Genomic DNA, 27,189 nt, shown 5'->3' with positions numbered 1-27,189 from the left:
ATATCCTAGAAAAATAAGATGGGAATAGCCTTGTATGTCTGCTCTAAATTCCTTCTGATTTCGCGTTTCAATATCCCCCCTACTTGTTCAGGTTCTTAGTAATACTCCAGGCACTGACATTGGTTCAGGTCTTTCCTGGTTTATGGCTGCCCTACTGCTCCAGCTGTGGACCAAGCAACGTTGCTATATGAGGTGACAAGGGAAGAATATAGGGGGAATATAACTCCACTTCAGGACTCTAAAGGAAGGAGGCCTCTTCCTTATGTAGAGTTATAAGGGGAAAGGAGGGGGATGCAGCTGCAGGATCACTACCTTTCACTCCTGGTTTGAGAGACAAGGGGGCATCTGACATCACCATGATCCTCCTCTGATATCACACCTGTCCAGCTCTGACATCACAGATGTCCTTTCTCTCTGCCATCACGCCTGTCCTCCCTCTGACATCGTGCCTGTCCTCCTCTGACCTCATATCTGTCCTCCTCTGACATCACGCCTGTCCTCCTCTGACCTCATACCTGTCCTCCCTCTGACATCACACCTGTCCTCCTCTGACCTCACGCCTGTCCTCCTCTGACCTCATATCTGTCCTGCTCTGACATCGCGCCTGTCCTCCTCTGACCTCATATCTGTCCTCCTCTGACATCACGCCTGTCCTCCTCTGACCTCATATCTGTCCTCCTCTGACCTCATATCTGTCCTCCTCTGACATCGCGCCTGTCCTCCTCTGACCTCATATCTGTCCTCCCTCTGACCTCGCGCTTGTCCTACTCTGACCTCATACCTGTCCTCCCTCTGACATCACACCTGTCCTCCTCTGACCTCACGCCTGTCCTCCTCTGACCTCATATCTGTCCTCCCTCTGACCTCGCGCTTGTCCTCCTCTGACCTCATATCTGTCCTCCTCTGACATCGCGCCTGTCCTCCTCTGACCTCATATCTGTCCTCCCTCTGACCTCGCGCCTGTCCTCCCTCTGACCTCGCGCCTGTCCTCCCTCTGACCTCGCGCCTGTCCTCCCTCTGACCTCGCGCCTGTCCTCCCTCTGACATCGCGCCTGTCCTCCTCTGACCTCATATCTGTCCTCCCTCTGACCTCGCGCTTATCCTCCCTCTGACCTCGCGCCTGTCCTCCCTCTGACCTCGCGCCTGTCCTCCCTCTGACCTCGCGCTTGTCCTCCTCTGACCTCATATCTGTCCTCCCTCTGACCTCGCGCTTATCCTCCCTCTGACCTCGCGCTTGTCCTCCTCTGACCTCATATCTGTCCTCCCTCTGACCTCGCGCCTGTCCTCCCTCTGACCTCGCGCCTGTCCTCCCTCTGACCTCGCGCCTGTCCTCCCTCTGACCTCGCGCCTGTCCTCCCTCTGACATCGCGCCTGTCCTCCTCTGACCTCATATCTGTCCTCCCTCTGACCTCGCGCTTATCCTCCCTCTGACCTCGCGCCTGTCCTCCCTCTGACCTCGCGCCTGTCCTCCCTCTGACCTCGCGCTTGTCCTCCTCTGACCTCATATCTGTCCTCCCTCTGACCTCGCGCTTATCCTCCCTCTGACCTCGCGCTTGTCCTCCCTCTGACCTCGCGCCTGTCCTCCCTCTGACCTCGCGCCTGTCCTCCCTCTGACCTCGCGCCTGTCCTCCCTCTGACCTCGCGCCTGTCCTCCCTCTGACCTCGCGCCTGTCCTCCCTCTGACCTCGCGCCTGTCCTCCCTCTGACCTCGCGCCTGTCCTCCCTCTGACCTCGCGCCTGTCCTCCCTCTGACCTCGCGCCTGTCCTCAGAGTACCAAAGCAGATGAAAATTACAAAAAAAATACAAAATGCAAAAATTCTCTACAAAAATATACATCACAACCACATAATAAAAGCAAACAGGCTCAGACCTGGGATCACATCCCCATTTTTGCTGCGACTTTCACGTCTTTTATCATTCATGTTCCGGAAGTTAAAGATTCCCAGTGTAGAAGAAGTTTTATAGAATGAGCGTCTTCCTGTCATGGCCAGATCACCACTGGGGGCGCCACTCTGATGCCAGAGTCATCCCTCTCCAGGTCCCGGCACTCATGTACCATCAGCCAGTAAGAGTCCCTGATTATTTTAGGCTGGCAGGGTGCGGCCTGGTCCAGGATGGGGGTGACCCGACCTGCTGGAGGAATGGTCTGCGATGTGTCCATAATCTGAAGACGTCTTGTACTTCTCTGACTCTATCAGCTCCTCTATATAACTGATCACTTCTTCATTGTCCCAGGAGTTACAGCGGGTCAGGGCCTGGAAGACACCGGTCAATGATAAACCTTCAGACCAATGAGGGAGTCACAATCAGCAAGTGACCGCCCAGCAGCGCCCCTATGGGTGGACATTAATACTGCATGCTGGTCAGCTAATTGATACGTAAAATAATTGGTCACTAATATCAGATCAGTGGGGTCTGACACCTGGAACCCCATCGATCAACTATCACTGACACACAGAGAATGGAGAAGGCAGCAGACAGCGCTGTTCTCTCTATAGTGGCCAGAACAGGTACTGCAGATTAACCCTCATTCATATAAATGGGACTTTAGCTGCAATACCTCAGTTTTGCCACTACACATAGAACGGCGCTGTCTGCGTCCTGCTCTGTCCTCAGTGTATTAGCTCATTGATGGGGATGCGGAGTGTGGATCATCCATCTTTAGGAGCCATACTTATTTTGACCAGACAACCCCTTTAATGTTGCTGTTCCACTGATCATTTGGACTCCTGAATGGTGCACAGGCTTACACATACAGTAAATGATCACATTACACAGGATGATACCTGGCTCTGAATATTCTGGAAACATTCCTTTAGGTCGTCCTTGGGTCTTGGAATGTGAGGAAATAAATGTCCCCAAAACCTGCAAAAAGGACAAGATATTACTGAGAATGATACAGAAGGTATATAGTGTATACCGTGGTGGTATGGAGCGTGGCGGTATACATAACCAGGGGTGCATATAGTATATACCCTGGTGGTATGGAGCGTGGTGGTATACATAACCAGGGGTGCATATAGTGTATACCATGGTGCTATGGAGTGTGGCGGTATACATACTGGTGGCGTAGCTATAGGGGTGCCGAGGTGGCAGTCACTACCAGGGAGCCCCAATGGTTCCTGTGCCCCAATATAATAATACAGCAATATTATAACTGGTCAGCGCCACATTACAGGGGTCACATTGGGGGACAGGAGACTGAACTTATAGCTCTGCACTTACCTAATGCAAAGGACGAACAGAACGATGAAAACTACAAGAAGACAAATGAACAGGATAACCCCAAGAACGCGACTCCAGTCTGTATCTAGAGAGAGGCCGAGACACTGATATGTAACTATATACTGCCATGTATCACCTGTATATTACTGTATACTGCCATATATCACCTGTATATTACTATACACCGCCATATATCACCTGTATATTACTATACACTGCCATATATTACTATGCACTGCAATATATCAACTCTATATCACTTCTGTATTACTCTACAGTCCCATATATCATCTCTATATTATTATACATGCCTTAATTGTGAACTATCAAATTACTTAGAAGGGACCATTTGATGACAGCAAAGATATTCACATAAACCTCAAGATGATGCTACGTCATATCCTTCTAATATCATTGCATTACCTGACATCTTATCTTCTCCAATAAGAATAATATCTGACCATGAACTGTAAACCTCTCTATCCCAACATGGAAGTTGTCCAACTGCTCTCACACGGATGAAGTGTCTGTAAGACGGATTCTTCAGGACAGAAATACTGTAGCTGGGATGTGAAACTGTAATCTGCCAAACAACACACAAAGCACAAGAATATAACTAATATAATACTGCTCCTATGTACAAGAATATAACTAATATAATACTACCTCCTATGTACAAGAATATAACTACTATATTACTGCTCCTATGTACAAGAATATAACTACTATAATACTACTCCCTATGTACAAGAATATAACTACTATAATACTGCTCCTATATACAAGAATATAACTACTATAATACTACCTCCTATGTACAAGAATATAACTACTATAATACTACCTCCTATGTACAAGAATATAACTACTATAATACTGCTCCTATGTACAAGAATATAACTACTATAATACTACTCCTATGTACAAGAATATAACTACTATAATACTACTCCTATGTACAAGAATATAACTACTATAATACTGCTCCTATGTACAAGAATATAACTACTATAATACTACTCCTATGTACAAGAATATAACTACTATAATACTGCTCCTATGTACAAGAATATAACTACTATAATACTACTCCTATGTACAAGAATATAACTACTATAATACTACTCCTATGTACAAGAATATAACTACTATAATACTACTCCTATGTACAAGAATATAACTACTATAATACTACTCCTATGTACAAGAATATAACTACTATAATACTGCTCCTATGTACAAGAATATAACTACTATAATACTACCTCCTATGTACAAGAATATAACTACTATAATACTACTCCTATGTACAAGAATATAACTACTATAATACTACCTCTTATGTACAAGAATATAACTACTATAATACTACTCCTATGTACAAGAATATAACTACTATAATACTACTCCTATGTACAGGGATATAACTACTATAATACTACCTCTTATGTACAAGAATATAACTACTATAATACTACTCCTATGTACAAGAATATAACTACTATAATACTGCCCCCTATGTAATATAATGCCCGCCCTCACAATATTGGAATTATTTGTAGTTTGTAATACTTTACATTTTCGTTCCTGCCCTTTGACCAGATATGGAGGTTGTATTTGAAGCAGTACTCAGATAGGGTGTATACAGGTTTTATCCACTTTAGGTCGTTCCCCTCCAGTGTCAGGTTCTGGACAGTTGGGATCTCATCTAGAATAGATTTTGGATAATATGCCACGTGTTATATCGTCACCTGGAGGGATCTGATGGCTGACACGTATTAGGACAATATCTGCAGTTACATGTTGGGGTTCGGTTTTCTGTCCTCTCCCCCCCGCCCCCCTGCAGTTTCTTGCATTAGCTCCTCACCTATGTTTATTGATAAGAATTGCTCCTCCATCGCTTTGATCTTTGCGCTCTTGCTTGTCCCATTGATATGTACCAGCAGCGGTTTAGGGTCATCTGCATAGATGTTCCTGGAGAGGACGTGGCAGCTCCACCTGCGCCCCTCTGCTTCTGTCACGTAGTTTTGGCAGCTCTCGATCACTTCACCGTACCTGCAAGAGTCCAAACACCAGGCACAGTAATGGAGGAGAACTGGCCATAGACAAGGGTAGACATGTGCCCATCAAATCTGGAAGCCCTCGTGTCATATCTGACTACTCTGCACAAATGTCTAGAAGACTCCCGAAAAAAACAGGAGACCTCCTGGAAGTATCTGTGTGAGCATGTGCAAGCAAAACTACAGCAATGCTATGGGGGCACTGTGGCTGGCACTGTTATGGGGGCACTGTGGCTGGCACTGTTATGGGGGGGCACTGTGGCTGGCACTGTTATGGGGGGGCACTGTGGCTGGCACTGTTATGGGGGGGGGCTGTGGCTGGCACTGTTATAGGGGGACTGTGTTTGGCACTGTTATGGGGGGGACACTGTGGCTGGCACTGTTATGGGGGGGGACACTGTGGCTGGCACTGTTATGGGGGGGACACTGTGGCTGGCACTGTTATGGGGGGACTGTGTTTGGCACTGTTATGGGGGGACACTGTGGCTGGCACTGTTATGGGGGGGACACTGTGGCTGGCACTGTTATGGGGGGACACTGTGGCTGGCACTGTTATGGGGGGACACTGTGGCTGGCACTGTTATGGGGGGACACTGTGGCTGGCACTGCTATAGGGGGACTGTGTTTGGCACTGTTATGGGGGGGACACTGTGGTTGGCACTGTTATGGGGGGACACTGTGGCTGGCACTGCTATAGGGGGACTGTGTTTGGCACTGTTATGGGGGGGACACTGTGGCTGGCACTGTTATGGGGGGACACTGTGGCTGGCACTGTTATGGGGGGACACTGTGGCTGGCACTGCTATAGGGGGACTGTTTGGCACTGTTATGGGGGGGACACTGTGGCTGGCACTGTTATGGGGGGACACTGTGGCTGGCACTGTTATGGGGGGGACACTGTGGCTGGCACTGTTATGGGGGGACACTGTGGCTGGCACTGCTATAGGGGGACTGTGTTTGGCACTGTTATGGGGGGACACTGTGGCTGGCACTGTTATGGGGGGACACTGTGGCTGGCACTGTTATAGGGGGACTGTGTTTGGCACTGTTATGGGGGGGACACTGTGGCTGGCACTGTTATGGGGGGGACACTGTGGCTGGCACTGTTATGGGGGGGACACTGTGGCTGGCACTGTTATGGGGGGACTGTGTTTGGCACTGTTATGGGGGGACACTGTGGCTGGCACTGTTATGGGGGGACACTGTGGCTGGCACTGTTATGGGGGGGACACTGTGGCTGGCACTGTTATGGGGGGACACTGTGGCTGGCACTGTTATGGGGGGGGACACTGTGGTTGGCACTGTTATGGGGGGACACTGTGGCTGGCACTGTTATGGGGGGACACTGTGGCTGGCACTGTTATGGGGGGACACTGTGGCTGGCACTGCTATAGGGGGACTGTGTTTGGCACTGTTATGGGGGGGACACTGTGGTTGGCACTGTTATGGGGGGACACTGTGGCTGGCACTGCTATAGGGGGACTGTGTTTGGCACTGTTATGGGGGGGACACTGTGGCTGGCACTGTTATGGGGGGGACACTGTGGCTGGCACTGTTATGGGGGGACTGTGTTTGGCACTGTTATGGGGGGACACTGTGGCTGGCACTGTTATGGGGGGACACTGTGGCTGGCACTGTTATGGGGGGGACACTGTGGCTGGCACTGTTATGGGGGGACACTGTGGCTGGCACTGTTATGGGGGGACACTGTGGCTGGCACTGCTATAGGGGGACTGTGTTTGGCACTGTTATGGGGGGGACACTGTGGTTGGCACTGTTATGGGGGGACACTGTGGCTGGCACTGCTATAGGGGGACTGTGTTTGGCACTGTTATGGGGGGGACACTGTGGCTGGCACTGTTATGGGGGGACACTGTGGCTGGCACTGTTATGGGGGGACACTGTGGCTGGCACTGCTATAGGGGGACTGTTTGGCACTGTTATGGGGGGGACACTGTGGCTGGCACTGTTATGGGGGGACACTGTGGCTGGCACTGTTATGGGGGGGACACTGTGGCTGGCACTGTTATGGGGGGACACTGTGGCTGGCACTGCTATAGGGGGACTGTGTTTGGCACTGTTATGGGGGGACACTGTGGCTGGCACTGTTATGGGGGGACACTGTGGCTGGCACTGTTATAGGGGGACTGTGTTTGGCACTGTTATGGGGGGGACACTGTGGCTGGCACTGTTATGGGGGGGACACTGTGGCTGGCACTGTTATGGGGGGGACACTGTGGCTGGCACTGTTATGGCGGGACTGTGTTTGGCACTGTTATGGGGGGACACTGTGGCTGGCACTGTTATGGGGGGGACACTGTGGCTGGCACTGTTATGGGGGGACACTGTGGCTGGCACTGTTATGGGGGGGGACACTGTGGTTGGCACTGTTATGGGGGGACACTGTGGCTGGCACTGTTATGGGGGGGACACTGTGGTTGGCACTGTTATGGGGGGACACTGTGGCTGGCACTGTTATGGGGGGACACTGTGGCTGGCACTGCTATAGGGGGACTGTGTTTGGCACTGTTATGGGGGGGACACTGAGGCTGGCACTGTTATGGGGGGACACTGTGGCTGGCACTGTTATGGGGGGACACTGTGGCTGGCACTGTTATGGGGGGACACTGTGGCTGGCACTGTTATGGGGGGACACTGTGGCTGGCACTGTTATGGGGGGACACTGTGGCTGGCACTGCTATAGGGGGACTGTTTGGCACTGTTATGGGGGGGACACTGTGGCTGGCACTGTTATGGGGGGACACTGTGGCTGGCACTGTTATGGGGGGGACACTGTGGCTGGCACTGTTATGGGGGGACACTGTGGCTGGCACTGCTATAGGGGGACTGTGTTTGGCACTGTTATGGGGGGACACTGTGGCTGGCACTGTTATGGGGGGACACTGTGGCTGGCACTGTTATGGGGGGGACACTGTGGCTGGCACTGTTATGGGGGGGACACTGTGGCTGGCACTGTTATGGGGGGGACACTGTGGCTGGCACTGTTATGGGGGGACACTGTGGCTGGCACTGTTATGGGGGGACACTGTGGCTGGCACTGTTATGGGGGGGACACTGGGGCTGGCACTGTTATGGGGGACACTGTGGCTGGCACTGTTATGGGGGGACACTGTGGCTGGCACTGCTATAGGGGGACTGTGTTTGGCACTGTTATGGGGGGGACACTGTGGCTGGCACTGTTATGGGGGGACACTGTGGCTGGCACTGTTATGGGGGGGACACTGTGTTTGGCACTGTTATGGGGAGGACACTGGGGCTGGCACTGTTATGGGGGGACACTGTGGCTGGCACTGTTATGGGGGGACACTGGGGCTGGCACTGTTATGGGGGGGGGCTGTGTTTGGCACTTTGAATAAGTAAGCAGAGTGCATTGATGACAGGACCGCTCCATACCTGTAAAACAGGTGATACTGTGTGTCTGCCGGAGCCTTGTCCCCGGGGGCCCAGCTACATCGGACAATACATTCTCCTGATGTCTCTAGCTCTATCCAACATGATAAATTCTTGGCCGATGTTTCATTAGTTCCTAAAAGGCAAATGTCAGATACATGAGGGGGTGACAGATTACTGCAAACACTCTGTGCTGCTGGGGTCTGTGTAACACCAGATAATCTACATAGATCTTCACTGGTTGTGCTTTTTGCTGTTTTCACTTGGCCAGTAATGAAATCCTGCAAAAGAATCAGCGCCCGGGAACAGAAGGCGGCTCTAGAGGCGTCCAGATACAGCAGCCATAACAGTGACGCCATCCGAAAGGTACAGGCTCACCTGAAAATGGGGGAAGACTTTCATTCACCCAAGTGCTCCATTTATTATCCAACACTGTAGCAACATGGACGGAGAGACCGCTGTGCAAAGCCAAATATCGTGTGAAGAAGTTATTATGTATCTACAAGACAAGAGGCAGCGATACAATGTAACATACTATATATAATAAGCTATCCATATATATGTCCTGGTATAACCTGGGTATATACTGTATATAATTATATACGTACAGCCGGTATAACCTGGGTATATATTGTATATAATTCTATACGTACAGCCGGTATAACCTGGGTATATATTGTATATAATTCTATACGTACAGCTGGTATAACCTGGGTATATATTGTATATAATTCTATACGTACAGCCGGTATAACCTGGGTATATATTGTATATAATTCTATATGTACAGCCGGTATAACCTGGGTATATACTGTATATAATTATATACGTACAGCCGGTATAACCTGGGTATATATTGTATATAATTCTATACGTACAGCTGGTATAACCTGGGTATACACTGTATATAATTATATATGTACAGCCGGTATAACCTGGGTATATACTGTATATAATTCTATACGTACAGCCGGTATAACCTGGGTATATACTGTATATAATTATATATGTACAGCCGGTATAACCTGGGTATATACTGTATATAATTATATATGTACAGCCGGTATAACCTGGGTATATACTGTATATAATTCTATACGTACAGCCGGTATAACCTGGGTATATACTGTATATAATTATATATGTACAGCCGGTATAACCTGGGTATATACTGTATATAATTCTATATGTACAGCCGGTATAACCTGGGTATATACTGTATATAATTCTATATGTACAGCCGGAATAACCTGGGTATATACTGTATATAATTATATATGTACAGCCGGTATAACCTGGGTATATACTGTATATAATTCTATATGTACAGCCGGTATAACCTGGGTATATACTGTATATAATATATATGTACAGTCGGTATAACCTGGGTATATACTGTATATAATATATATGTACAGTCGGTACGATTCTCACCTTGAAGTTCAAGTCGTCCTTTAATTCCGGACTCTGGATCTTCACATGGTAGGTTACACTTTTATTCTGGGGGGAGCTGATAGGTTTCCATGTTAATAAAATTTTACCAAATGCGATTACAGTGACGTTCAGATCTGTTGGTGGTTCAATCCAGTCTGTAAATTAGAACATAGATATTCTCTGCACAATATGTTTCAGACTTCTTTATGTGATCTTATTATGAAGTAATCCATAAGTCATACAGGCTCGTGTTACAGCGGAGACGTTCTCACTAACTGGATGTGTCTTTATTCCAATGTGTTAGGCAATATGACTGGTATGGTGGGCAGGCGAGGTCTGAGGTCACTGGGGCCACATGGGCTCTGTGGTGGAGCCGGACTATGCAGAGGGGACCTGGTGTCATGTGTGTGTATGTGGAGTCTACAGAGAAGTGTTAAATGTAGGATGAGCCGGGCCCATTTTAGTCCTGCCAAATTATTGGGTCTCCCAGTGAGGCAGTGGATGTGACCAGAGGTGACTGTGCCTTCTGCAAGTGGTTTGATCCATTTTTATATAAGTGTGACCAAAGTCCTATATACTAATATACTACTATGTGTAATAATATAATATCCCATATACTAATATACTACTACGTATAATAATATAATATCCCATATACTAATATAATATGTGTAATAATATAATACCCCATATACTAATATACTACTATGTGTAATAATATAATATCCCATATACTAATATAATATGTGTAATAATATAATACCCCATATACTAATATACTACTATGTGTAATAATATAATACCCCATATACTAATATACTACTATGTGTAATAATATAATATCCCATATACTAATATACTACTATGTGTAATAATATAATATCCCATATACTAATATACTACTACGTATAATAATATAATACCCCATATACTAATATACTACTATGTGTAATAATATAATATCCCATATACTAATATAATATGTGTAATAATATAATACCCCATATACTACTATGTGTAATAATATAATACCCCATATACTAATATACTACTATGTGTAATAATATAATATCCCATATACTAATATACTACTATGTGTAATAATATAATATCCCATATACTAATATACTACTATGTGTAATAATATAATATCCCATATACTAATATACTACTACGTATAATAATATAATACCCCATATACTAATATACTACTATGTGTAATAATATAATATCCCATATACTAATATAATATGTGTAATAATATAATACCCCATATACTACTATGTGTAATAATATAATACCCCATATACTAATATACTACTATGTGTAATAATATAATATCCCATATACTAATATACTACTATGTGTAATAATATAATATCCCATATACTACTACGTATAATAATATAATACCCCTGTCACGGGATGGTTAGAGTCTATACTATAGGCAATGTGTAATATATATTTCATGTGGAATGTATTCTCTAACCTGTTATATACATCAATGTGTAGTTGGCTGATTAGGGTCTAGTGTGTTAGCACATTGTATGCAAATCCCTCTAACTAGTGAGGACCAGTGAGGACAATGGGTGGAGATAATCTGATCGGTGTCTCCAAGAAGATGTTGGATGGTGCATTGTCCATAGTAGACAGGGAGTCTGCTCTCCTTGGTATAGGTGAGGGGGGAAGGATCTGTGACTCAGCCCTTCCCACCCACAGATATAGGTGTAACAGTCTTAGTATATAGTATATAGCTAGCAGTTAGTATGTGTTAGCCGGCCTGTGCACAGCTCTGCAGAGAGCCAGAATTTAGTTACAGGACCAAGGAGCCAAAGTTATCATTGGATTGTGACTTCTGTGGACTTATTGTTATTACGGTTGATGTGACCGCCGCCGGCTACTAACTTTGTGGATTACAATAAATTGCTGTTGTCTCCCGACCTCTTGCGTCCGTGTTGATTCAAAAGACCATCCGGAGGAAGACGTATACCTTTGTTCCGTGACAACTGGTTGGCAGCGGTGGGATCAACAGCGGACAGCGAGATGGACTACAGCAGCTCAGCGATTAATGGAGCCACAACCTCAGAATACAGGAACTGGACTATGGCAAGTCTACAAGTAAGGGCCCGGGAACTAAACCTGAGTTACCAGGGAAGAACGAAAGATCAACTGATCGAGGCACTGGAGGAGATGACCCTGCAAAGCGACCATGAGGAGGGCTGCCCCCAGGAGACTGGAGAGATACGGGAGTGGCAGGTACAGACCCAAAAGAGCAGATGGGTTGTTTTGTATGAGGAGGAATTGGCAGTGCTGGGGCTAGGAGCAACTGCAGAGCAAAGGAGTAGAGCATTACAGAGGGCTCAGGAAACGGAGAAGGAGGAACAGAGAATGGCGCATGAAAAGGAAAGAATGGCGCATGAAATGCGAATGGCTGAGATAACTACGCGGAATTATAATCAAACGTCGACCCCCAGCCCAACAGTGAGAGAACCACCATATGTCTCCCATAAACACTTCAAGACCTTTGAGGAAGCGGCTGGGGATGTTGATGGATATTTTCAGGACTTCGAACACCAGTGCCGCCTGATGGAAGTCCCAGAGAAGGATTGGGTCCGGTATCTGGTGGGGCACCTACGAGATGGGGCTGCGGAAGCTCTCAGAGCCATGGACCCTAGTGATCAGCGGGACTATGAGGCCATTAAAAGAGCGGTGCAGAAGTATTATGCAGTCACTCCAGAGACCTACCGAGTTCAGTTCCGCTCTTTGTCTTACAATGGGGGAAGCTCCTTCCACATGTTCGCCCACAAGTTGAAGCAAGCATGCAAGCGCTGGCTAGAAGGAGAGGGGGCTGTCACAGTCGATAAGATCCTCCAAGTCATACTTAAGGAACAGTTCTTTTCCCAGTGCCCCGCTGAGATCCGTGAGTGGGTGCTGGAACGGAACCCAGCCACAGTGGAGCAAGCTGCTTCCCTTGCAGATGAGGGCCTGACCATCAAGCCGCAGTGGAAGAGGTTGTTTGCAGAGGAGCGGAAAACTACCACAGTCTGCCAGACACCCTTCATCCAGCCACCCACCTTTCGAACCTGATGTGACTGCCGCCGGCTACTAACTTTGTGGATTACAATAAATTGCTGTTGTCTCCCGACCTCTTGCGTCCGTGTTGATTCAAAAGACCATCCAGAGGAAGACGTATACCTTTGCTCCATGACAACCCCATATACTAATATACTACTATGTGTAATAATATAATACTCCATATACTACTATGTGTAATAATATAATACCCCATATACTAATATACTACTATGTGTAATAATATAATACCCCATATACTAATATACTACTATGTGTAATAATATAATACTCCATATACTACTATGTGTAATAATATAATACCCCATATACTAGATACTATCTAATAAATATTAGATAGTGAAATGGTAATAATAGATAGAAACATTAATACTGTTATTACGTATAGTATATATATAGTATTTTAGAATATAGTTACAACTTTTATTTACTATAATACCGTTCTATTACTTGATTCCACTATGATATTATTATACTAATATATTATATTTTCATATCATCATATTATAATGCTGCTCTATTATTACATTATTATGATATTATAATACCACTTTATTACTTTATTATACTATGGTTATATAATACCACTCTGTTTCTACTATATTGTTATACCATTCTACCATAATACCATGCTTTTATTAATATATTTGACTATAATATTACTCCATTATTACTTTATTAGAATGTTCATAACATAATACCGCTCTAATATTAATGTATTATACTATAATATTTATAATGCTTCTATTATTATTATGATATGGTTATATTATATGGTCACTATTATATTATTATATCATAAATCTGACCAATTATTACACTATTATAATACCGCTCTATTATTACTATAATACACTATTATATTATAATACCGCTCTATTATTACTAGATTACACTATTATAATACGGCTCTATTATTACTATATTATACTATTATATTATAATACCGCTCTATTAATATATTATACTATTATATTTCTCTTTTATTACTATATTATACTATTATTTTATAATACTGCTCTATTACTGTATTACACTAATAAATATAATACCGCTCTATTATTACTGTATTACACTATTATACTATAATACCGCTCTATTATTACTATATTACACTATTATGTTATAATACCGCTCTATTATTACTTTATTATACTATTATATTATAATACCGCTCTATTATTACTATATTACACTATTATATTAAAATTCCGCTCTATTATTACTATATTACACTATTATATTAAAATACCACTCTATTATTACTATATTGCACTATTATATTATAATACCGCTCTATTATTACTATATTACATTATATTAAAATTCCGCTCTATTATTACTATATTACACTATTATATTAAAATACCGCTCTATTATTACTATATTACACTATTATATTATAATGCCGCTCTATTATTACTTTATTATACTATTATATTAAAATACCGCTCTAGTATTACTATATTACACTATTATATTAAAATACCGCTCTATTATTACTATATTAACTATCATATTATAATACCGCTCCATTGTTACTATATTACACTATTATATTATATTACCGCTCTAATATTACTATATTACACTATTATATTAAAATACTGCTCTTTTATCACTATATTAACTATCATATTATAATACCGCTCTATTTATACTGTATTAACTATCATATTATAATACCGCTCTATTATTACTATATTACACTATTATGTTATAATACCGCCCTATTATTAATATTTTACACCATTGTATTATAATACCGCTCTATTATTACTGTATTACACTATATTATAATACCGCTCTATTATCACTATATTATACTATTATATTATAATACCGCTCTATTATTACTATATAACACTATTATATTATAATACCGCTCTATTATTACTATATTACACTATTATGTTATAATACCGCCCTATTAATAATATTTTACACTATTGTATTATAATACCGCTCTATTATAACTGTATTACACTATATTATAATACCGCTCTATTATTACTATATTACACTATTATATTATAATATTGCTCTATTATCACTATATAATACTATTATATTATAATACCGCTCTAGTATTACTATATTACACTATTATGTTAAAATACCGCTCTATTTATACCATATTAACTATCATATTATAATATCGCTCTATTATTACTATATTACACTATTATATTAAAATACCGCTCTATTATTACTTTATTATACTATTATATTATAATACCGCTCTATTATTACTATATTACACTATTATGTTATAATACTGCTCTATTATTACTTTTTTTTATACTATTATATAATAATACCGCTCTATTATTACTATATTACACTATTATGTTATAATACCGCTCTATTATTACTTTATTATACTATTATATTATAATACTGCTCTATTATTACTATATTACACTATTATGTTATAATACCGCCCTATTATTAATATTTTACACCATTGTATTATAATACTGCTCTATTATTACTATTATATTATAATACCACTCTATTATCACTATATTACACCATTATATTATAATACCGCTCTATTATTACTATATTAACTATCATATTATAATACCGCTCTATTATTACTATATTACACTATTATAATACCGCTCTATTATTACTATATTACACTATTATGTTATAATACCGCCCTATTATTAATATTTTACACCATTGTATTATAATACCGCTCTATTATTACTATATATTACTATTATATTATGATTCCGCTCTATTGTCACTATATAATACTATTATATTATAATACACATTCTATTATTACATTATTATATTATAATTTCGCTCTATTATCACTATATAATACTATTATATTATAATACCAATCTATTATTCCATTATTATATTATAATACCGCTCTATTATCACTATATAATACTATTATATTATAATACCGCTCTATTATCACTATATAATACTATTATATTATAATACTGCTCTATTATCACTATATTATACTATTATTATGCTGCTATTTTATTTCTTTATTATTCTGTTATTTTTTGTCTGAAGTGATTTTTCTTATTATTCTCTCTCATCTTTCTCTCCACAGGTAATGAGATAAATAATACTGATGTTGTATAGAGAACACCCAATAAGTGCAGTTATATACTGATATGACCCATATAATACATCATATACTGTATACCCCCTATATCCATAGCTATACACAATGTATACAGCGAGTTCTAGCACTTACCATATGCAAACACCTGAGCACATAACAAGAGGAGAAGAAGAGTGGCTGCCCCAGACATGGCCTGCGGAGGAGAAGACACAGAACTCTCATCATGACACAATCTGACACATGTATACGGTATATATAGTCTATCAGGAGAACGCCCTGCTTAGATTATCTGTCTCTGCTTTAGGGAAGTGAAACTCCTGTCAGTGATATCTGCCCGAGCCGCCATGTCATATATACAAATACTGACAGATATATCCAGACACGTATACAGAGAAACACCACAGGTCTGAAAAAGAAGAAAACATTCCTCAAAGCTGGTTTGAGCTCGCTTCAGTTCAAAAGAGAATTTTCATGAAAAAATTGTAATAAAACATTCATTCATTTTCTACGACTATTTCCACTTATTTAGTGTTATTGCCTAAATTGTCAGGAAATGCGACGTCCTAGGACAGAATGGAGGTCGTGTTCGGATTCAGCGCAACAAAAAACAAAGATTACGTGGAAGAATCAAAACAGCTTGGAAATTAGTTTTTTGCAGACTTGTGAAATTTGATAAATTTGAAGACAATGTTGCATTTTGTGGCCAATCCTGAAGTCTGCGAGATTTATCAATGTTTTATTTGTTTTCTGCACCAAAATACATGGAAATTAGATGAAAATAATCAAACAGCTTTATAATCGCAGACTGGTGTACTTACAGATACATATACAGTCACTGACCGGTCAGAGCGCCCATGCTGACCCCTGACTATCAGGACAGCACAGCTTGTGTATATGGAGTAGTAATAATAATAATAAATTTTATTTCTATAGCGCCAACATATTCCGCAGCGCTGTACAATTTGTAGAGTTCAAATACAGAGAGAAAGGGGCCACACGGTGGCTCAGTGGTTAGCACTGCAGCCTTGCAGCGCTGGAGTCCTGGTGTTCAAAACCCACCAAGGGCAAAAATCCATCTACAAGGAGTTTGTATGTTCTCCCCGTGTTTGCATGGATTTCCATCCCATATTCCAAAAAAGACATAATGATAGGGGGGGAAAAAAATGTATATTGTGAGCTCTATGTGGGGCTCACAATCCACATTTAAAAAAAAAAAAAATACAGAGAGAAAGATACATTACAAAGAAAGTCATTTCACACAATGGGACTGAGGGCCCTGCTCACAAGAGCTTACAATATATGAGGTAGAGGGGGTGACACAAGAGGTAGCAGGGGCGGTATTGCTTATATAGGGGTCAGACACTTTCATAATAGAGGTGACTGTCATTACACAGACATAAGACTTTATGAGCCGTCACCAGTCGTGTCCTGTAACATGTGGATGGAGCTTGGACCTATAAAGTTATCCTGAGATGGCCTCATATCATGTGGGGTAATGTGGGGGCGGGGACAGAGGAGGGTTAGATTTTGGGGATTCTAATGACAGTACGGAAGGGTTTACATTAGGACATGTGATCGGCCGGTCTGATAAGATGCGTCTTTAGTTTGCCTTTGAAACTGTAGAAATTGGGAGTTAATCTGATTGTCCGGGGTAGAGCATTCCAGAGAAGTGGTGCAGCTCGGGAGAAGTCTTGTATACGAGCGTGGGAGGTTCTGATAATAGAGGATGGAAGTGTTAGGTCATTGAGTGAGCGGAGAACACGGGTTGGGCGGTAGACAGAGATGAGGGAAGAAATGTAGGGAGGTGCGGCATTATGGAGAGCCTTGTGGAGGAGGGGGAGAACTTTATATTGTATTCTATAATGAATAGGCAGCCAATGTAACGACTGGCACAAACCCGAGGCCTCGCTGTAGTGACCGGCACAGACCGGAGGCCTCGCTGTAGTGACCGGCACAGACCGGAGGCCTCGCTGTAGTGACCGGCACAGACCGGAGGCCTCGCTGTAGTGACCGGCACAGACCGGAGGCCTCGCTGTAGTGACCGGCACAGACCGGAGGCCTCGCTGTAGCGTCTAGCCTGATAGATGAGCCTGGCCGCTGCATTCAGAATAGATTGTAGAGGGGAGAGTTTAGCAAGGGGAAGACGGATTAGTAAGGAGTTACAGTAGTCAAGGCGAGAATGAATCAGAGAGACAATAAGTGTCTTTAGTGTATCTCTGGTGAGGAAAGGGCGTATTCTGGAGATGTTTTTGAGGTGGAGGTGACATGAACGTGCGAGTGATTCAATATGAGGGGTGAAGGAAAGGTCTGCGTCACACATGACCCCGAGGCAGCGGAGTAGTCACTGACCGGTCACAGCATCCATGCAAGAAATAACTCCAAATCCCCAGATCTTATTCTGACCCATCATCAGCCGCGCCTTCTATCGTTCTTCTGTACCCCACAATATAGTCCTGTCCTGAGATCTAGGAATCTCCAGATTATAGGACCCCAAATAAGTATTAATGATAATTCCTGTAAAATTAAAGACTGATTTGAAGCCACTGTTCGCCCAGAATTCCCATCATGTATTATATACAGTCATGGCCAATAGTTTAGAGAATGCCACAAATCTCCTCTTGTCACATGATCTGCTCCCTCTGGTTTCTGTGTGTTTGTCAGATGTTTTTATCACATACAGAAATAGAATTGCAATCCTATTCTGAGTAATAAAAGCTTATAGTGACAGTTAGAAGGAGTTACTGCAGCGTTGCAATATTTGCAGTGTTGACTCTTCTTCTTCTTCAGGACCTCTGCAATTCTCCCTGGCAGCTCTCAATCACCTTCTGGACCAAATCCTGACTGATAGCCGTCCATTCTTGCACAATCAATGCTTGCATTTTGTCAGAATTTGTAGGTTTTTGTTTCTCCCCCCGTCTCTTGATGATTGACCACAAGTTCTCAATGGGATTAAGATCTGGGGAGTTTCCAGGCCATGGACCCAAAATCTCTCTGTTTTGTTCCCTGAGCCATTTAGTTCTCCCCTTTGCTTTATGGCAAGGTGCTCCATCATGGTGGAGAAGGCATTGTTGATGGCCAAACTGCTCTTGGCCGGTTGGGAGAAGTTGCTCTTGGAGGACATTCTGGTCCCATTCTTTATTCATGGCTGTGTTTTTAGGTCAGACTGTGAGAGAGCCGATTCCCTTGGCGGAGAAGCCACCCCACACATGAATGGTTTCAGGATGCTTTACAGTTGGCATGAGACAAGACTGGTGGTAGCGCTCACCTCCTCTTCTCCCAATAAGCTGGATGTCCCAAACAATCGAAAAGGGGATTCATCAGAGAAAATGACTTTCCCCCAGTCCTCAGCAGTCACTCCCTGGACCTTCTGCAGAATATCAGTCTGTCCCTGATGTGTTTTCTGGAGAGAAGTGGCTTCTTCGCTGCCCTCCTTGAGACCAGGCCTTGCTCCAAGAGTCTCCGCCTCACAGTGCGTGCAGATGCACTCACACCTGCCAGCTGCCATTCCTGAGCAAGCTCTGCACTGCTGGTAGCCCGATCCCGCAGCTGAAACACTTTTAAGAGACGGTCCTGGTGCTTGCTAGTCTTTCTTGGGCGCCCTGGAGCCTTTTTGCCAACAATGGAACCTCTCTCCTTGAAGTTCTTGATGATGCGATAGATTGCTGACTGAGGTGCAATCTTTCTAGCTGTGATACTCTTCCCTGTTCGGCCATTTTTGTGCAAAGCAATGATGACTGCATGTGTTTCTTTAGAGATAACCATGGTTAACAGAAGAGAAACAATGATGCCAAGCACCAGCCTCCTTTTACAGCATCCAGTGGTGTCATTCTTACTTAATCATGACAGATTGATCTCCAGCCCTGTCCTCATCAACATCCACACCTGTGTTACTGGAGCAATCACTGAAACGATGTTAGCTGGTCCTTTTAAGGCAGGGCTGCAATGATGTTGAAATGTGTTTTGGGGGATAAAGTTCATTTTCTAGGCAAATATTGACTTTGCAAGAAATTGCTGTTAAGCTGATCACTCTGTATAACATTTTGGAGTATATGCAAATTGCCATTAGGAAAACTGAAGCAGTAGACTTTGTAACAATTACTATTTGTATCATTCTCAAAACTTTTGGCCATGACTGTATAGTATATATATAAACCTCCCTATGTCCTATGTAATGAATATCATTTCTGGTGTCAGCTCATGTGCAGGAAAGGGTTAATTCTCCCAAATCCCTCCTGACCCCGTACTGGCAGCCGCTGCAGGCACATTCAGGAAGGGGTGAATAGATTTGCAAGAAAAGAAGTTATTTTAATCCTGAGAACTTTCCAAATCCAGATATTATCAGATGCAGAGAGATAAGAATAACCCCCCAGTACCCCCGTCCCTCTGGTCACCCCCTACCCAAATTGCCCAGTTTTACTCTGGTGACATGCCGGCCCCAATATATATATAGTAGGGGGTGTAGTGAGTATTGGGGTACAGCAGTCAGACCACCACGGATACATCGGAATACTCTTTAGACACTTTGTCTTGGCCTATAAGGCGCTGGCGCGTCGTGTCTGGAGGTCTCAGTATTGGGCGGTATATACCGTACTCTGTGTCCTAATAACCTCATCTCAGCCCCAATATACTCGGCTGGGGTCAGAGCCGGCTCAACATTTGGGTGGATTTTGTTCCAGAGTGATTTATCTACTCCATGGATGTAAATCTGGAGGATTCCAAAAAAATATAATAAAAATTCAAGAGAAAGATGAGAGCCCTGGGGGCGGCCGCCGTGAGATCATCAGCCGGCGGGATAAGTCTCCTAGATACAGATACCAAGATGGCTGCCAATGGCGAACTCGCCAGCCGTAAAAATTGTTAACAATTCTGTTTCCTTATAATTTTTTCATCTGGGAAAGATTAGACTGGAGTGGTCACCCAGCTTTCCCAACTCCCCTCCCCAAATATGTAACAATGTAGGATATACAGGTTTGCCTGTCAGGAGGATAGGAAAGCTGGGTGGCATCTGTAGGCTGTTCTGGCTTCTCTCCCCCTTCCTTGCTCCTTCCCAGGGCTCAGTCTGTCTGTGTTGTGACTCGGAGTTCCCAGGAGACCCCTTTAAATTTCCAGTAACCCAGACTGGGGCACGTGTAGCGGCGAGTCTGTGCCAGAGAGCGCGTATATAGACACGTACTCACAGATATCCGCACACTGGTGAACCTGGATACACCCCAACTTCAGAATTAGAATTGTGACTCTCTCGGTCCTGAGCGATGGCGACAACATCCGGTCAGTGTCAGCAAAGCGTATGAAGAATAAACCTACAATCACTGATCACCTATTGTAATACCGCAACACAATGACAAATGTGAACAGCGCTCATAGTGACATTTACACTCAGCCCAATCCTGGTGGTCAGAGGACACTCCCCGAAAGTCATGTGATCTAAGAAAATACAGGACATAGGACTAAATACTACTTCCGAAATAATGACCCTGATCACACCATCATACTGTAACTAAATAATACCACCATATAGTGACCCCGATAATACCACCATACTGTAACTATATAATACCACCATACAGTGACCTGGATAATACCACCATACTGTAACTATATAATACCACCATATAGTGACCTGGATAATACCACCATACTGTAACTATATAATACCACCATACAGTGACCTGGATAATACCACTATACTGTAACTAAATAATACCACCATATAGTGACCTGGATAATACCACCATACTGCAACTAAATAATACCACCATATAGTGACCCCGATAATACCACCATACTGTAACTAGATAACACCATCATACTGTAACTATATAATACCACCATACAGTGACCTGGATAATACCACCATACTGTAACTAAATAATACCACCATATAGTGACCTCGATAACACCACCATACTGCAACTAAATAATACCACCATATAGTGACCTGGATAATACCACCATACTGCAACTAAATAATACCACCATATAGTGACCCCGATAATACCACCATACTGTAACTAGATAACACCATCATACTGTAACTATATAATACCACCATACAGTGACCTGGATAATACCACCATACTGCAACTAAATAATACCACCATACAGTGACCTGGATAACACCATCATACTGCAACTAAATAATACCACCATATAGTGACCTCGATAACACCACCATACTGTAACTATATAATACCACCATATAGTGACCCCGATAATACCACCATACTGTAACTATATAATACCACCATATAGTGACCCCGATAACACCACCATACTGTAACTAAATACCACCATACAGTGACCCCGATAACACCACCATACTGTAACTAGATAACACCACCATACTGTAACTAGATAATACCACCATACAGTGACCTGGATAACACCACCATACTGTAACTAGATAACACCACCATACTGTAACTAGATAATACCACCATACAGTGACCTGGATAACACTACCATACTGTAACTAGATAATACCACAATACATTGACCCAGATAACACCACCATACTGTAACTAAATACCACTATATAGTGACCTGGATAATACCACCATACTGTAACTAGATAATACCACCATACAGTGACCTGGATAACACCACCATACTGTAACTAGATAACACCACCATACTGTAACTAGATAATACCACCATACAGTGACCTGGATAACACTACCATACTGTAACTAGATAACACCACCATACTGTAACTAGATAATACCACAATACATTGACCCAGATAACACCACCATACTGTAACTAAATACCACTATATAGTGACCTGGATAACACCACCATACTGTAACTAAATACCACTATATAGTGACCTGGATAACACCACCATACTGTAACTAGATAATACCACAATACATTGACCCAGATAACACCACCATACTGTAACTAAATACCACCATACAGTGACCTGGATAACACCACCATACTGTAACTAGATAATACCACCATATATTGACCTGGATAATACCACCATACTGTAACTAGATAATACCACCATACAGTGACCTGGATAACACCATCATACTGTAACTAGATAATACCACCATACAGTGACCTCTATAACACCACCATACTGTAACTAGATAATACCACCATACAGTGACCTCTATAACACCACCATACTGTAACTAGATAATACCACCATACAGTGACCCCGATAACACCACCATACTGTAACTAAATACCACTATATAGTGACCTGGATAACACCACCATACTGTAACTAGATAATACCACCATATATTGACCTGGATAATACCACCATACTGTAACTAGATAATACCACCATACAGTGACCTGGATAACACCACCATACTGTAACTATATAATACCACCATACAGTGACCCCGATAACACCACCATACTGTAACTAAATACCACTATATAGTGACCTGGATAACACCACCATACTGTAACTAGATAATACCACCATACGGTGACCTGGATAACACTACCAAACTGTAACTAAACAACACCACAATACACTGGTGATATGGATGCGTGGCCCATAATATAACACAATATAATATCCGCTCAGCCCAGATGGCTTCTGCAGTTATTGACCGCAATCTACTCCAGATGTTCTGCTCCAATCTGATGGATCAATTCCAGATCTCTTTTCCTCTAAATGACATAGAAACATCTGTCAAAGAAACTTCCGTCCTCTTACTGACAACCAATGTATCTGCCAATAAAGCTCTCGCAGCGGTTGTCAGGCAACTTGTCCAGGAACCAAATCAACAACTTAATCGATGTACATTGGGAAACTGAAGTAGGGACAATAACATGTGAATGAGGTCAGAACAAGCGAGTCAGAATAACACAAAAATACCACCATAGGACTTGTCACTATGTCACCATGACTAATATTACCATACAAGTCAATAACAAAGTAACTAAATAATGCAACTATACAATGTCTACATCATACCACCATACATCTACATACTACTGCCATGCAACATCTACATACTACTGCCATGCAACATCTACATACTACTGCCATGCAACATCTACATACTACTGCCATGCAACATCTACATACTACTGCCATGCAACATCTACATACTACTGCATGCAACATCTACATACTACTGCCATGCAACATCTACATACTACTGCATGCAACATCTACATACTACTGCATGCAACATCTACATACTACTGCATGCAACATCTACATACTACTGCCATGCAACATCTACATACTACTGCATGCAACATCTACATACTACTGCCATGCAACATCTACATACTACTGCATGCAACATCTACAAACTACTGCCATACAACAACTATATACTACTGCCATGCAACATCTACAAACTACTGCCATACAACAGCTATATACTACTGCCATGCAACATCTACATACTACTGCCATGCAACATCTACATACTACTGCCATGCAACATCTACAAACTACTGCCATACAACAACTATATACTACTGCCATGCAACATCTACAAACTACTGCCATACAACAGCTATATACTACTGCCATGCAACATCTACATACTACTGCCATGCAACATCTACATACTACTGCCATGCAACATCTACATACTACTGCCATGCAACATCTACATACTACTGCCATGCAACATCTACATACTACTGCCATGCAACATCTACATACTACTGCCATGCAACATCTACATACTACTGCCATGCAACATCTACATACTACTGCATGCAACATCTACATACTACTGCCATGCAACATCTACATACTACTGCATGCAACATCTACATACTACTGCATGCAACATCTACATACTACTGCATGCAACATCTACATACTACTGCATGCAACATCTACATACTACTGCATGCAACATCTACATACTACTGCCATGCAACATCTACATACTACTGCATGCAACATCTACAAACTACTGCCATACAACAACTATATACTACTGCCATGCAACATCTACAAACTACTGCCATGCAACATCTACATACTACTGCCATGCAACATCTACATACTACTGCCATGCAACATCTACATACTACTGCATGCAACATCTACAAACTACTGCCATACAACAGCTATATACTACTGCCATGCAACATCTACATACTACTGCCATGCAACATCTACATACTACTGCCATGCAACATCTACATACTACTGCCATGCAACATCTACATACTACTGCATGCAACATCTACAAACTACTGCCATACAACAACTATATACTACTGCCATGCAACATCTACAAACTACTGCCATGCAACATCTACATACTACTGCCATGCAACATCTACATACTACTGCCATGCAACATCTACATACTACTGCCATGCAACATCTACATACTACTGCCATGCAACATCTACATACTACTGCCATGCAACATCTACATACTACTGCCATGCAACATCTACATACTACTGCCATGCAACATCTACATACTACTGCCATGCAACATCTACATACTACTGCCATGCAACATCTACATACTACTGCCATGCAACATCTACATACTACTGCCATGCAACATCTACATACTACTGCCATGCAACATCTACATACTACTGCCATGCAACATCTACATACTACTGCCATGCAACATCTACATACTACTGCCATGCAACATCTACATACTACTGCCATGCAACATCTACATACTACTGCCATGCAACATCTACATACTACTGCCATGCAACATCTACATACTACTGCCATGCAACATCTACATACTACTGCCATGCAACATCTACATACTACTGCCATGCAACATCTACATACTACTGCCATGCAACATCTACATACTACTGCCATGCAACATCTACATACTACTGCCATGCAACATCTACATACTACTGCCATGCAACATCTACATACTACTGCCATGCAACATCTACATACTACTGCCATGCAACATCTACATACTACTGCCATGCAACATCTACATACTACTGCCATGCAACATCTACATACTACTGCCATGCAACATCTACATACTACTGCCATGCAACATCTACATACTACTGCCATGCAACATCTACATACTACTGCCATGCAACATCTACATACTACTGCCATGCAACATCTACATACTATTGCCATACAACATCTACATACTACTGCCATGCAACATCTACATACTACTGCCATACAACATCTACATACTACTGCCATGCAACATCTACATACTACTGCCATACAACATCTACATACTACTGCCATACAACATCTACATACTACTGCCATGCAACATCTACATAACACTGCCATACAATATCTATATAAAGCACAACCCACATAATATTACATTACAATATCTACATAACAGTAGCATACAATACTCACATAATGCTGCAACATACTGTACATATAATACTGTCATATATAACATATAGCTACCATCATTAATCCTGTCCTCTTAGAGCATCCCCTCCCCTTCTTTATGGGGTGCCCCCTCCCCAGGTCAGAGCCCCTAGTCATTACCTAAAATACTAAAATATCCCAAAAAGAAAAATTTGACTTAGAAAAAGCCCCGACATACAGTTCACATCTGCATATATTAATGTCTACTCTAGTCACAGCCAAAGCTGCATCAACACTTCTGCAGGCAGACCCAGGAATCAAACAGCAGGCATACACAGAGACTGACTGCAGCTCTGACAGTAACTGGAGTATAAAACTTCCATCCGGTTCCAGATCCCACAATCCTCATCTCCTTTCCTTACCTTGTCCAGCGGACACTACTGGTCACTCTGATCTGGGGCTGAGGCTTTCATCATGGGGGGAGACCCGGCCCCTCCATTAGGACACATCATTCGTTTCACTTGCACTGTTTCATGTTTGCTCATCTGAAGCTCTAAAATCCAAA

At 42.5% G+C, this 27,189-nt stretch overlaps 2 protein-coding genes across 2 annotated transcripts in view; one reads left to right on the top strand and one right to left on the bottom strand.

The window, feature by feature from the left end:
* The window catches only part of LRRN1 (leucine rich repeat neuronal 1), a 317,960-nt gene that overhangs the window by 162,448 nt on the left and 128,323 nt on the right, over positions 1–27,189 (top strand). The window lies entirely within an intron of this gene.
* On the bottom strand, positions 1,671–27,189 carry IL5RA (interleukin 5 receptor subunit alpha). The gene is made up of 11 exons (XM_075286303.1): positions 27,047–27,189; positions 16,460–16,520; positions 10,132–10,286; positions 9,076–9,196; positions 8,701–8,833; positions 5,094–5,281; positions 4,804–4,934; positions 3,650–3,809; positions 3,227–3,311; positions 2,788–2,866; positions 1,671–2,256 (listed from the first exon to the last, which is right to left on the bottom strand). The coding sequence occupies exons 2-11, from the start codon at positions 16,515–16,517 to the stop codon at positions 2,086–2,088; spliced, it is 1,281 nt and encodes a 426-aa protein (XP_075142404.1). The 5' UTR covers positions 16,518–16,520; positions 27,047–27,189; the 3' UTR covers positions 1,671–2,085.

Source organism: Leptodactylus fuscus, chromosome 9, assembly GCF_031893055.1.
Source record: "Leptodactylus fuscus isolate aLepFus1 chromosome 9, aLepFus1.hap2, whole genome shotgun sequence".
NCBI lineage: Eukaryota > Metazoa > Chordata > Amphibia > Anura > Leptodactylidae > Leptodactylus > Leptodactylus fuscus.
The sequence above is the reverse complement of the archived record's forward strand: the minus strand, read 5'-3'. Positions and strand labels throughout refer to the sequence as shown.

Bases quoted from the DNA above. Each gene is read 5' to 3' on its own strand.
- IL5RA (XM_075286303.1), bottom strand. From the start codon at position 16,517: ATGTCTGGGGCAGCCACTCTTCTTCTCCTCTTGTTATGTGCTCAGGTG. The intron at 3,810-4,803 runs GTAAAGTATTAC...GTTGTTTGGCAG, and splicing joins CAAAGGGCAGGAACGAAAAT to ATTACAGTTTCACATCCCAG. The intron at 3,312-3,649 runs GTAATGCAATGA...GCCTCTCTCTAG, and splicing joins TGGAGAAGATAAGATGTCAG to ATACAGACTGGAGTCGCGTT.